General features: G+C 36.0%; 1 protein-coding gene across 1 annotated transcript; it reads left to right on the top strand.

The window, feature by feature from the left end:
• Nucleotides 1-2843: 2843 nt before the first annotated feature.
• On the top strand, nt 2844-13121 carry LOC138324451 (chitinase-3-like protein 1). Its single transcript, XM_069269517.1, has 13 exons — nt 2844-2882; nt 3229-3289; nt 4168-4290; nt 6265-6402; nt 7100-7274; nt 8114-8366; nt 9010-9134; nt 9520-9643; nt 10008-10196; nt 10631-10753; nt 10869-11211; nt 12116-12306; nt 12583-13121. The coding sequence occupies exons 1-12, from the start codon at nt 2844-2846 to the stop codon at nt 12295-12297; spliced, it is 1875 nt and encodes a 624-aa protein (XP_069125618.1). The 3' UTR covers nt 12298-12306; nt 12583-13121.
• Nucleotides 13122-14079: the final 958 nt, after the last annotated feature.

Consider the following 14079-nt stretch of genomic DNA (forward strand, 5'->3'; position numbering starts at 1 on the left):
TTGACTCGACTTTAATTGATTTATCTAACACGAAAACTTAAATTTGATCACATATATGGATTTTATTGTGCGAAACTGATTACCCTCAGATGTTATCTAAGATGAAATAGGGTTTATTTACACTCGACTGACTCCGGCCTGACATAACATGAAATTGGGAAACTTTACGTTGTGGTGAAATTACATACAGACTGAATATATAACTTTACAAACCTATAGATTTAAAGTCCCTATTGGCAGACGGTCTTAGTTATAATACAAACATTTCCGTCTTGAAGTCACGAATGTTTAAATGATTTCCGCACGCTGAGGATAATTAAATGGCTACAACTTCTAGTTGTTTGTGTACTCCTGACCTTTAAAACTGTTTGTCAATAGGTAAATGGTAAATAAAACTAGGCCCTGAGGTGTCATTTGAAAGTCGAAACATTAAAACCGTCTACACTTATGTCTATAACACCCATAAATATTGAACAAATTCCCCCCATTCATGGGTGCGTTGCTTTTTCAAAACGTAACCATTTTGTGTACACATACAAATAAACTGCAATATCATTGGCGGAGTCAATTTATCTAAAATAGAAAAAAACATTAAGTTACAAAGAGGATCCGTGTTGAAATAGGATTTGTAATTCAAAGGAATTGAATGCTAGATTATACGCAGAATTGGGATCACATATGTACCTAGTACAAAACGACCTTATTGTAGATACAGAAAATTGAATGCTTTTCATTTAAATGTTTCGCGACGCCGATCACTATATTGCCATCTAGATGAAAACTGCTATTAAATATTTATTTTGTATCTATCTAAGCATATTTAACATCTATTACAAGTACATTTGCCCCTGTACGGGTGTCTGTTCCGGTAGTAGAACAGTTTACGTAATTTAGACCGAAATCGGGTATATATTGGGTTTATATATCGCGACAAATCATGGGTGTTCAGAGTTCACACATTCTAAACTCGTCGGGTTTTCCGGCGATCCCATGAGGAGTTCCGGACGAGTTCATTGAAACATCCTGTTTCAAAATCGTTTTCATATCGCTGATAAATTTCACAGGGTTGATTGGACAACTACTGAATGTTCTTTTCATTAGAATTTCGTATCCTTTCCATTATAGTGTAATCAGATATGCTACAAATTCCGGTTTAAAGTTTTCTCTGTAATCGAACGATAAAAGGTATTTTTAGGGTTTAAAACAAGATCTTATTATAAACGATCGCGTATTTTGTAATCTTCATTTAATTTGATATTAGAGGAGGTTTTCATTTTGATTTAATGAATCTGGTTATCAATTTGACAGAATCGAGTATTTCAAGCCAATGGCTTTGCATAAATGATTTATATTACCACACAAATTAGATTTTACTTTTTATAGTAAGTATGTCAACAACGTAAGCTATATATTATCTGATGCAAGGTTGTTTATGACGTTATTTCATTTTAAAGATAATCATTAATGTCGTTATATCTTAATAGGAAAAAGACAGCATACGCACTAACAAGTATGTAAATTTCTACAAGCAATTAATTAAGTATGTCACCGAAATGTTACGGTTAATTTAAAAGAAGATTAAACTTGTGATTCATGTGCTTTAATTATCTACGTTAATTGCTGTGCATATTTTTTTATTTACTTCCAACATTTATAGAAGTCAATCAGTTTAGTATATCTAGAAAAGTAGCGTTTTTCTTCTTTGTAAGGGTTAATAGCATCGGCTAATGACATGGCCTTGGCGACACCCTCAATCGGATCCCCTAGGAGAAATTTCCGGTAATCTTCGGAAATATTTCCGAAGATTGCCGGTAATTACTCCTAGATGTAGCGATTGCATATACGTACCTTATATCTTGAACAGTCCGTCCGGGATAATTGTTAGAATTAATAGCAACTTTATTTACCTTTAGATTGGGGTCATTATTGCAACATCTTGGAGAAATTTCCGATAATCTTCGGAAATTAGCGGTATACTTCCGAAGATAGCCGGAAGTTCCTCCGAAATGTTTCGGTAGCTACATGTAGCCTAACGATGGGGATACACGGCACAATAGATCATTAACAGAATAAAAATACAAGATGGAATGAAAAAAGAAAGAGAAAACATTAGTGAATAAATAAATGAATGAATACATGAATAAAATAGCAAATTAAACAGAAATCTCAAAATAAATTGTTATTAGAGTTATCCCCATTTATTCATAACCCCAATATGCGGTCACACTAGTCCGGCAGTTAATTCAACCTACATGTACATTATAGATAATACTGACTGGAACAGAAATAAAAATGAAGGTTTCTTAAAAACATTAATTACATCAGTAAATATATACCGATGGCCTAAGATGAGATTACAACAAATATATGCAAGATTTCCTCCGTATTACTCATTTCGCCGTCTATGCGCGGTGTTGGTTTTGTTATTTTAACGTCCTATCAACAGCCGACGAAGAGAAAAAATAAGGCGACCCGCGTTATGAAAATTAATATTCTATTTATTTTAATCACAATGTTCAGAAGGTGATGATACGTGTAGTATTAACGGTGAGTGAATAACATTTACGACATCACGTGTACTTTGCATTCATGAGGAGATGAAGTAGTTATAAGGCAAACGAAGCAATATATACACACAACACAACAAAGCTATTGAGAATAGTAAATAACGATAAAGAAAGGAAGCGACTTGGTTTTTGTTTCATTCTAAAGTAATAGTTATGGGGGCTCAATGATACAGCAGTTTGGATGTTGTTTTACAAGGAATGTTGGAATTACCGGAGTCAAAAACGTCCATATATCGCCCCGTATGACGCAAATCTTGATCTAATCGAATTAAAAAAATGTCAAAGGTTGCTATTGTAAATAGTCAAACCTCTGAGGTATTCGACTCCGCGTTGAATTAAAGGAAACGAAACTTTAAATCTATGAAAATGTGTGCATTTTACACGTATTTCACAAAATGTCTTAAACATAATTTTGATACACAATATTACTTCTTTCGGTTGGTGGTTCGATTCTTCAGTCCAAGAGAAAGTAAAGGACGCGTACGCCTACCCAACCGCATGGTTTTTCTCCGAGTACTCCGTTTTCTTTTAGAAGTATCTATGTATTCATGTCATCACATTTGATTGATTCAATTTTCTATAAATTGTATAGCATTAGTTGTAAAATAGCTGCAGTTTGATTCCATTCATTCATTAACCAGTGTGTTTCATCTCTTTTCAGATTTGGTATTATCTATGTTTGTACAGTTTTCTACTCATATCCACATATTTCCCAAGAACATGTAAGTACGTGTTTCTCCATTTTATGTATACTGTATTTACACATAAACTATCATAACAAATCTATATAACCAGGATACACGTAAATCGTTTCATACCTAATGTCAAATTCCCGGGAATCGAAAGATCAGGTAATTTATTATTTTAACATAAAATTGGATACATGGCGTCGCCTTGTCTGATGCCACTTGATAAATTTTAAGTCGCTTATTGTCAGTCAATAATAAGAAATGATTAGTTTAACTTTTCCTCAAGAAGATGCCTTTTGAAGTATACATAAATGTTTTAAATATGGTAATATGCATTTTAAAAGCATTTTGTTCTTTAATATTTATAGAATTGAGGAAATACAAAAGATAGAGGTTAAATAAGTAATAATAAACGGTAAATTCTGAGTAAACAAGGGATACGTCTTATAAACTTATGTCTGTAGGTATACTTCATTGCCGTATGTATAATTACGAAATAAGTATTTATACACAACCGTACCTTAACATTTAATATAGAACACTGCTATCACTGACCATAAAACACCATAAAAAACCATATTATGGCATGCAGTAATAATGTCACAGAAAGTTTCATTGTAGCATTACGGAAGCGTATCAGGTTAAATTGGTAAATTGAATGTATTTTGTAAATAACGAAATGTTCGATGCCAAGCAAATGTGGGTTTTTTTTTCGCGAAACTTAGTATCTTAGAACTAATATATTAGAAACTTGAAATATTATATATCAAATATATCAAAAATTTTCATATATTTTCCGTGCCACCTAAGGACACAACTAATGAACAAAAGTACATTTTACATATGCTTTGATAAAGAAAATGCTTGTGGCGACTATTGTCGTACGAGTTACCTCCCTTGTTACGTTACAGACGGTCAGAACTGCGAGGGGACGGACTTTCAATGTAACAGCGGACTGTGTCTGCTCGATAGTTGGGTGTGTGACGGAGCCGAAGACTGTCCGGACGGCGAAGACGAGTCTCCGGAACAATGTAGTAGGTATCCAATTAAAAAACGGACATGGTTAGTGAACCCACTTCAACCCCACTCTTAATTTAAAGAGAGGAAAGAAAAGCAGTATTCACCTACATGTATATCACTTGAATTATCATTGTTTCGAGATGATAATTTGTCTTGGGAGGTAAAGTATGATTTTGTTTATAAAGTAAATTTTTTATTAGATCAATTGGAGGATTTCAAAATGTTTCCATAAAATATAGACTTATAATATGTTTTGTGAAATTTTAAAAATGTTGATATTCGGTGTCTCAGCATCAGACATCGATCAATTACTTATGATTGCGTTTTGATAATAAATACCCAAATCAAAATCATCAGTATATAACAGAATATCTAGTATGAATGCCTTTGTAGTGTAAATGGGGGCGGGATATTTCACAATTATAATTCCAAACGAAAATAAATAAGGAAGGACAAAAATGTTTTTATTTAGGACGAAAATATTTTTTTCTTTACGCGCTCACGTGAAACTCCGTAGTGTTCATAAAGAAAAGAAATCACACTACATCAAATCATATTTTTACTCTACGTACTAAAACCATTTCTCGTCAAAACTAAATCTTTTATGCCAGCATGTATTATATTTTAATTGGGCACGCAAAGAAAATAGGTATTTTTCATCCTACACAAAAGATTTTTCAGAAAATGTTTTACGTGAGCATTTACAGAAAAAAATCTCGCTACATAATAACAAAAATCATTTCTGCGCCCCCGTCGTGCCGCCCCTGTATGTATTCATATTGAACATGGTAGTATTCACTGTAAAGGGAGATAACTTTGATAAATAGTAAACGAATAGACTATTATTTGAATATATAAATCTATATTGAATATAGATATTTAAAAAGAAAAATTTAAAAAAGAAAGAGAAAAAAAAAAAGAAAAAAAAAGAAAAAAAGAAAAAGCGATTAAATTTATGATATATTCATATGGTTTGACAATCAGTAGATTTTACTCTATCGCGGTTACGAAAGGTGTGAAGTGTTATCAAAGCTTTCCAGATTGGCCTTCCTGTAGGCTTGCTCTCAATGTTCTACACTTGCACCTACATTGCACATTTACTTTCTCTTGTTACTCCTGCTGTTGAACATGTAATGTTATATCAAGGTTTCTTACATTTACCTTATTTAGGCAAGTCTTCCAATAGCACACGACACACTTTGTCAATCGTAGTTGTTTCATTTTGAATTCCCTTTTATAACTGTACAGTATTAAGCATGAATGCAGCGAAGCAGAGGTGTGTGGCTTCATGAAATGTATGTTAGTGCGAGTGAGGATGTATGATATTGAGTAATGAGTGAGGAAGAGTTGAAGCCAGACAGTTGGTTTGAGGGGTGAGAGGTTAGGGTCAGGGGTGAAAGGTGAGAGGTGAAGGGTGAGGGTGAGGGGTGAAGGGTGAGAGGTGAGGGGTGAGAGGTGAAGGGTGAGGGTTGAAGGGTGAGGGGTGAGGGGTAAGAGAAATTAAGACAGAAGGAAGCCAAGAGAGACTTGCCAAACCGTAAATGTGAGGACATTTCCACATTTCGGTGTGCCACAATTACGGTGTCTTTGATATATTATATATTATGGAAATGTCCAGAGTCGTTTAGAAATGTTTCCTAAAATGATCCAAGATCTCCCTTAAATTATTTGACCGTAAACCGATGTTGTCACTATACCGATCACGACTCACGACGATTTTTTTCTTTGATTCGTATCGGTAGAAAATAATTCATATTGACTGACATCTTGAAGAGATGCGTCCCATTACAGGTAAACTATAATTACCTTTGAAAATCATGTCCCCCACTACGTGAGTGAGATGATGGACGAACCGGTGGAATAGCGAAAAATGTTTTGAAACACTCCTCTAATATTTGATGACCATTATCTTCATTAGCTATGTCATAAATTAACAACAAATGTGTTCGATATGGTAAGATATATTTGAGTATTTTGTTTCATCGTAGAAACGAAGCCCGTAACAGAACAGCCGCTGAACACTTGTAATGGCGTCCACTTCCGGTGCGGGACTGGCGAGTGTATTCCGAAAGAGTGGCAATGTGATAGCGACAGAGATTGTCGGGACGGCTCGGATGAACATTGTGGTAAGGCTACACATATCAAATCTCTTCTTAACATAGAACGTGAAATGTCTGCAAGCATTATCGTCTCTGTTTGAATCCATGATATCTAATAACATTAGATATGCTCTGATTTTTCATTAGTCTCATTGGCTGCTTCATAGCCAGACGGAATTCGATTTATCGACTCGGTGTTTGTGTATCTTGAAACACGGATTCAATATTTTTACAAGTATATGGATTTCATTGCATAAACGTTGAGTTCTTCAGGGTGGCGTCCTTTGCCCAACGCTTTTCTTGCAATTACATGTAACATGTACATCTGAAAATCTTTTAACATTTGTCAAATGTAACTACATATGCAATAAAAATATTAAAGACCTTTGATATCTGATGTGCTTTTAAAACCAAATGCGTGAGATGTCTTAAGTAGATGCATGCATGCACTTGTAGCAAGCATTCTTGTATTTATATGAATTATCTTTATCATTCAATCGGTTTATTCTTTGAAATTCTTTTCGTAATAGAGTCCTTTCTGAAAAAATCCTTATATTGTTGTTTATTGGCTGCTTAGGCCGTTGTATCAGTTAAATAAAATCGACGTTACAAACGTAATGAGATGATACCATATTTTTAGCCAATGAAAATGCTTGTTGTAATTTTTCTCCATAATGCCACAATTTTCCAATGATTTTACGTTTGTTGTGCTTTCGTTCATCAGAGCACAGGAAGTTCCGGCGGATATGTTACTATACGAACTGGTCACAGTATCGTCAGGGCCGGGCCCAATTCGTACCTGCTGATATTGACCCCAGCCTCTGCACACATATTATTTACGCCTTCGCCAACCTAGAGGGCACCAGGATCACCCCGTCCGAGCCAAATGATCTAGAGATGTGAGTAGAGTTGTCTTCTGCCCATTCTACGTAGAAGTAGATATGATTATATTGTCGTCTGCCCATCCTAATCAGAAATTAAGATAATCGATTGTCGCTCAAAGGTGCTACACCGCTGACAAATGTTATTTGTTCTCTTTCAAAAAAGGAGCAGACGAATTAGTATTTTTCTTCAGTTACAAAAGTTACTTACTTTGCACCGTTACCACCATTCAAAAGTGAACCATTTTACTTCAAGATAAGTATTAAAAATAATCAAATGCGTCCCGAAAAATAAATCCCTGGCACTATGTCCTATTTGGAATGAAGTAACGATTGCGCATGCGCCAAAAGCAAAATAAATAATTTAATATTACTTTTTGTGTTAATTAGACATGTATATACACAATTAAACACTAAGTATTGTTCAAATGATGAGTATCGTTTATGCTCTGTTGGTGGTGGAGCATTTTTAAGGTACATGCATCATGCGTCGCATATTTCCTGAATTGTATACATTAAACCAACTTTTGTTCATGTGTTCCTGTATAGAAACTTCTCTGTGGTGGTTTGATATCGCGTTTTCATGTCTAAGAAAAATTTCGAGGCAAAATATTCTGCGATTTTGATAAATGGTTCTACTGTACCTATGCGAAGACATTGTTTCAAAAACGTTAATTTTTGCGGTCTTTTTAACGCAAATTCGCGAAAAAATAATTTTCCGCGAAAAATTATCAGTTTACAGTATACCATGTAAACTATAGGATTTGAACAGATCAAATGTGTGGAACCCAATACATATATTTGTCTCACCAATACAGAAGATTCAACAGAAACGGGTTATTCCTTGAATCTTAAAGGTACCAACAATTCATCGGCCTAAAAAGTCGAAATCCTGGAATTAAAACCTTGTTGGCAGTCGGAGGTTGGAACGCAGAGAGCAAGGGTTTCTCCAACATGGTCACAACTCCCATGAGTCGGCGAGTGTTCGCCCTGTCAGCGATCTCCTTTCTCCGAAAACATGGCTTTGATGGTCTGGACATCGATTGGGAGTACCCAACACTCCGCGGAGGCCAGCCGGAAGACAAACGAAGATTTTCTTTGCTTCTGCAGGTATGTTTTATTTTGTTTATTCGATGTCATATCAGTAGCTATAGATGATGATAACTATTGATAAAGTTAACTTGGTATCCTGTTATAGTCCAGAATTGCCTTTAACAACAATTTCATGTTCTTTTATCAATGAGCAACCTAGGTCATTTTCAGCTCAATCGTCTGGAAAGGTTCTAATATACTATCTATCATTTTATCTAGATGAGGTTAAGTGGATTATCTCCAATGAATCCTAATGTATCTTAATTTCCGTCTTCTAATAGCTAAGTACAGTCTTAATTCACGGATTTAGATTAATTGAATATGATCATTATGGACCACGATGTGGTCTGATGGTCGTTATGTAGAGGCGGTCGCGTATACTGATCTTACTTGCGTCATAAACATAAAATGTATTTTAAAATGTTTTAATTGATCCATCTTATTTTAGCCCATCGTCTGAAAAAGTACCGATATGTACCTCCCACGTTTTTTTTTCACTGAATCTTGACGTGCATTAAGAGTGAACTTAGCTTTAGGTCGACGGAAACAAGTGCAACTGAACGAATTTAATGCAAGAGAAGCCTTTCATTTACTTCTTTATCTCATTGAATCATAACAAAAATGTGTTGGTAAATGAATTTTGTTGCAATGTGTATTACAGGAACTAAAAGATTCCTTCAAGAGAGAGTCCGAATCGACCGGTAAGCCTTGTCTGCTACTGTCCGCCGCCGTGTCCGCCAGCCCCAACGTCATCGACACTAGCTATAACGTTACAGCTCTAGCTGAGTACGTATAGTGTAACCTTCATAAGCGACCGCCTCTGTATATAAGACCATATCATCTTGGTCCATAATGGTCACTTTCAATTAGTTTGGACATTTATATTAAGACTTCTTGGCTTTAAAGGTCATTTTTTTCATTTCCATTTGAGTGGTCCTCATTAACAGTAGGATATGTAATGATAATCATAGCCATTAATTTCCATTCGGTACACATCTTTCCTAGAACCTCCGAAAGAGTGTGGTTGTCAAATCTCTCAAAAATTATAAAGAACAACTCTGCTAAACCATCCAGATTTGGTGATGTCAGACATTTCAAACTGTTTTCACATCTACCAGGTATGTCTACAAAAGTTGCCCTTTTATTATACTTTCATATCTACTATTTTCAGGCACCTCAGTTTCATCAACATTATGACGTATGACTTTCACGGAGCCTGGGAGCGGACGACCGGACACAATAGTCCATTGTATCCACGTCGTGAGGAAAATGAGTACCAACGGAAAATGAACACGGTCAGTGTTGAGTGTCTTCGTCTGCTTTCTCCAGCAGGGTATCACAATAAAAGGACAAAAACACGAAGATACCACAGCCTCCCAAAATAACACACACAGCACTTCTTTGCACACACAGTAAATCGTTCGTAAATGACCCTGGATGTTGATGGGACGTTTATATAATAAACCGAAACAAACTAAATCTACTGCATTTCTCAGTGAAAAACGACTATAGCAGTTCCAAGTTATTCTAACAACTCATGTATCATAGTCGATAAAGTTTACACCACACAAAAACAAGCACAATATCATATGTTTTTATGAAGCATTGAAGCGACTTGTTTTGCATTCCAAAATGATATGTTTATTCCGTTTGGTGTAGGATTGGGCAGCTAAGTACTGGAACACATCCGGAGCCCCCCGAGAAAAACTCAACATCGGCATCTCTACGTATGGCAGGTCCTACATATTGGCCGACCCGAAATCCCAGTACCAGTTGTCAGCAGCCGTATCTAAACCCGGTCCCAAGGGCATGTACACCCGGGAGGTGGGATTCCAGTCGTATTACGAGGTAATCAATAGGGAATGGCGCAGTTTACTTGTTTTTGTTACTGCTTTCACTTTACCATTTGCTGCAGTTCTTGCTTGCTTTCAGATTTTGTGATCTAATAGTTTCTAATACACAAATGTAAATATGTTAGTTCGTTTGATGCACCATTAGTGTACTAGCACTTATGTGTAGTAATATTTAAGCATGCCGAGTAATATTGAGTTTGTGATTAAACCTTCATCATGTTTATGAACTCGAGTTGTGTTTGTCTGCTGTGTGCATTCTAAGCCTACAGCAAGTTTTATATCTACTCGGCAGCTGACAGGTACCTTCATTATAATGATGAATACATCATCCTTGCCGTACCTTCAAACCTATCTCGATGAAATATGTAGCAGACGATAGATAAGAAATATTACGTACCCTATCAAACAATTTTGCCTGATTTTCAATAGATTTGCCTCCAACAAGAGCTTGGGATTGGACGGGTATTCCGGGACCACGAGCAGGAGGTGCCCTACTTTGTTGTCGGCAAGGTTTGGATTGGATATGATGACGCAGAAAGCGTTGCAAATAAGGTATGTTCGTATTTATTTTCGCATGGCGTAGAATGCGACAAAAGTCTGAGTATTTTGCGTTTGAAAATCGAACAATATTAAATTTTCATAACCAAATTTCTTTTGAATTTGAAAGGCTCGCTATATAGCACGAGAAGGATTTGGAGGAGCAATGGTCTGGTCGCTGTCTCTGGATGACTTCAACAACATTTGCAAGAACACTATCAAACGCTACCCATTGACTTCTGCTGTTTCTGAAGCACTTCTCGACGCCCAGGAAGGCCACACCACCACTCCATTGCCGATAATTCCGTCACCTATCCCAGACCCAGGGTTTTTCCTAACAACCACTACCACCACCACTACCACCACGGCTCCAACTGTTCCACGTCCCGTGGTAACATACCGACCCGTCACTCGGGCACCTGCAACAAAGGCTCCCGTTACAGTTGACCCAGAACTTGTATTCGGAAATAGAGGTATGCTTTTGTCGGGTAACGCGGAAGAAGCCTTGAAAGTTTGACTAGTTAAGATTAATATTATCATGTTTCCTATCATCTTGCACTGGTCAAAGAAACTTAAGCATGTCGTTATCCATCCCGAAGATTGTATTAATGTAATGATAAACCAAATCTGAACTCATTATTTTCCACACTCTCCACTATTTGTTTTGGGAAACAGCATATTTTATTGGCATTCCGAATTTCTGGTTTGTAATAGAAATGAGCTTTATCAAGCCAAAACTGTTTTTCGGATATTCCGTTTTCTACTACGACCTTATGCTTGATAACAGTTATCCATTACAATATGTATGTGCTTTGGGACAGCGAGGGACATTCCGTGAGGGACATTTTTTTTTTGCAAATATAATTTAGATCATTGAAAGACAATTCATTCGTTCAAGCCCCATTGTTTATTAATGGAAGTAAATTGTTTGTGTTTGTTCCTTTAAAATTGTACGGAATATTCTTCATCCACAAAAGTTTCTCTAGGTTGTGCTGTTGTTGTACAGATGGTTTTGTAGTAAGACTGACCACAGTTGTTATAGTCGTTGTTATTCTTACACTTTATCAATTCTGTATTCGCATATTAAATAGTTATCTGTCCTTGCCGGTAGGTAGATTGTGACGTTATGTGTTTGCGAGCATAACATCGTACTTTTAAGAAAAAAATGTGAAATTCTCACACACAATAATTAAGTTCTAATGGATACCTACGTGCAATGGAGATACCCTGTTATATGTGAAGGTGAAATAGTCATTATAGTTGGCTATTGCTGATATTTTGAGTTCGATCGTCACTTAGGTAATCTTAGACAAGTTCTTGTCAACCTTGACAGTATGTACAGCTGTTTCATAACCAGTGTCACTTTCGGTGTTTTAGGATTTGTGTGTTGGTTCCGTCAGTACGGTTTCTATAAGGATCCAGAGAGTTGTCATCATTTCTACGTATGTTATGCTGGACGGACGTTCCGCTTCAAGTGTCCAAGTGGTCTAGAATACAGCAGTAAACATTCCACGTGCGTCTGGCCGGATGAAAACACATGCGTTTTAGAGAAGAAGTGAACATTGCAGGTAATATGAATACGTAATTGACAGAGACACCAACAAAACTTATTTTTAGAAAAAATGTGGGGATTTTGACTTTCAGTTAAGTAAATGAAGTTGAATAATGATCAAACTTGGAATTTCAGTTTTTCAAATTTTAGAAGAGTCAATTTCAAAAGCGTCTGTTCAGAAAAAATGACCCCTCGATTGTCTATGGTATCTTGTTTGGACGATATAAGTCTTATAAAAAAATAAGAAAAAATATCTGACAATTTCTTATATTTTTACTATATTGTGTTGCAGGATGCTACCCAGTGAATAGAACGAAAAATATATTGTGCCAACAATTGATCAGTGACGTCATCATTTTGTGTGAATAACAAACATTTCGACGACTAGACTTCGTACTGTGAAAGGCATTATGACGTATATGATATGCAAAACATGACATATGTGCGTAAAGTCAAACGTGACAGTAGTGGTTCTATTTTTTCATTACTGAACATGTATAACCGTTTATTATTGCGAGCCAAACTATTCGCGATCTGAACACAAAGCTAATTTTAACGAATCAAAATTTATCATTTATTTTCGTTATTTGGCTTTAGTGTATATATAATTTAGTCGATTCTTAATATTTCACGAATCACAAAAGGGGATATCACCCAAAATCGCGAAGATATTGACCTCGCGCGAGTAACCGGCTATATGGTATATTACCGATAACATTGTATATGCTACATTGTATAGACATTCCGTAGATTTATGTTAATTACAGATATCTTAATAGTTTTGTAGGTAGGATGGACATTGACGAAATAAAATTACAAATGTAAACCGTAGCATCGTCATATCTCATCAAATTTCAAGCATGCAGAAATGACATAGCATGCAAAACTGCATTATCCTTTATAATCAAACTCAGATAAACCATTTCAAACAATTTGTATGGATGCTCTTGAAAAGGTACACGACTAATAGAACCACGTGATCAGTAAGGAGAAGCGTTGTGTTATCGACAACAAGATCCCGGACAGATTCATGGAAATCATGAATTTGTCATTTGTGGTCATACCAGGACGGTCTAGTCTACGTGCGATCTTATTGTTCACCGAGACTGCCGAATGTTTGTGTTGTATTTAGTATTGTATTGTAATTGACATCTTGTCAATTTGTAGTGTTGTCTCACTGAAGCAGACTAAAAACCCATCACACTATGCTGATAGCGAACAAACCAGATCGCTCCACTCCGAACATTAAGCAGAAGTATACGTACTCCAGCGTTTAGTAGGCTTTGATATCCAGGGAAAGAACACGAAACGTTACGAAGAATTCATTAAGAAATAGAACAGATCCAATCTCAGATTTAGTTGCCTGTAAAGGATTATCAATGTAATGGAGACAGCAGGTACTTTGCATAAATACTCGTATTTTCGTCATTGTTTAAAGAATGACATATATCGGACAACAATCTAATTAAAACACAGATGATTATAATCTGTCCGTTTAATAGAGGATCTGATAACATCCCATAATAGTTCACGTTCTGGTGACCATTATAGCACATGTAATTACGATCAAATACATTTTCAAAACCTAACTACATCGATTGAAAACGATATTTCGTCCCATTATACATATACATTTAGATATGTTCGCTCTTTGAGCGAAATGACTATAAACACGGAAATGAATTTGATAGCTCTTTCAAACTATTTCGTCCCCTGAAATTCTCTTCCAAGATTGAATCAATTTCATTGACAAATTCGAAAGGTTACTAGAACGTGACCCCTGACAGGT

The sequence above is a fragment of the Argopecten irradians genome, chromosome 5 (genome assembly GCF_041381155.1).
Source record: "Argopecten irradians isolate NY chromosome 5, Ai_NY, whole genome shotgun sequence".
NCBI classification, from domain to species: Eukaryota; Metazoa; Mollusca; class Bivalvia; order Pectinida; family Pectinidae; genus Argopecten; species Argopecten irradians.

Excerpts from the sequence above, each read along its gene's own strand:
- LOC138324451 (XM_069269517.1), top strand. The coding sequence starts at position 2,844 with ATGTCAAAGGTTGCTATTGTAAATAGTCAAACCTCTGAG. Across the intron at positions 6,403-7,099 it reads CGGCTCGGATGAACATTGTG|AGCACAGGAAGTTCCGGCGG; the intron begins GTAAGGCTACAC and ends TTCGTTCATCAG. Across the intron at positions 10,197-10,630 it reads GATTCCAGTCGTATTACGAG|ATTTGCCTCCAACAAGAGCT; the intron begins GTAATCAATAGG and ends GATTTTCAATAG.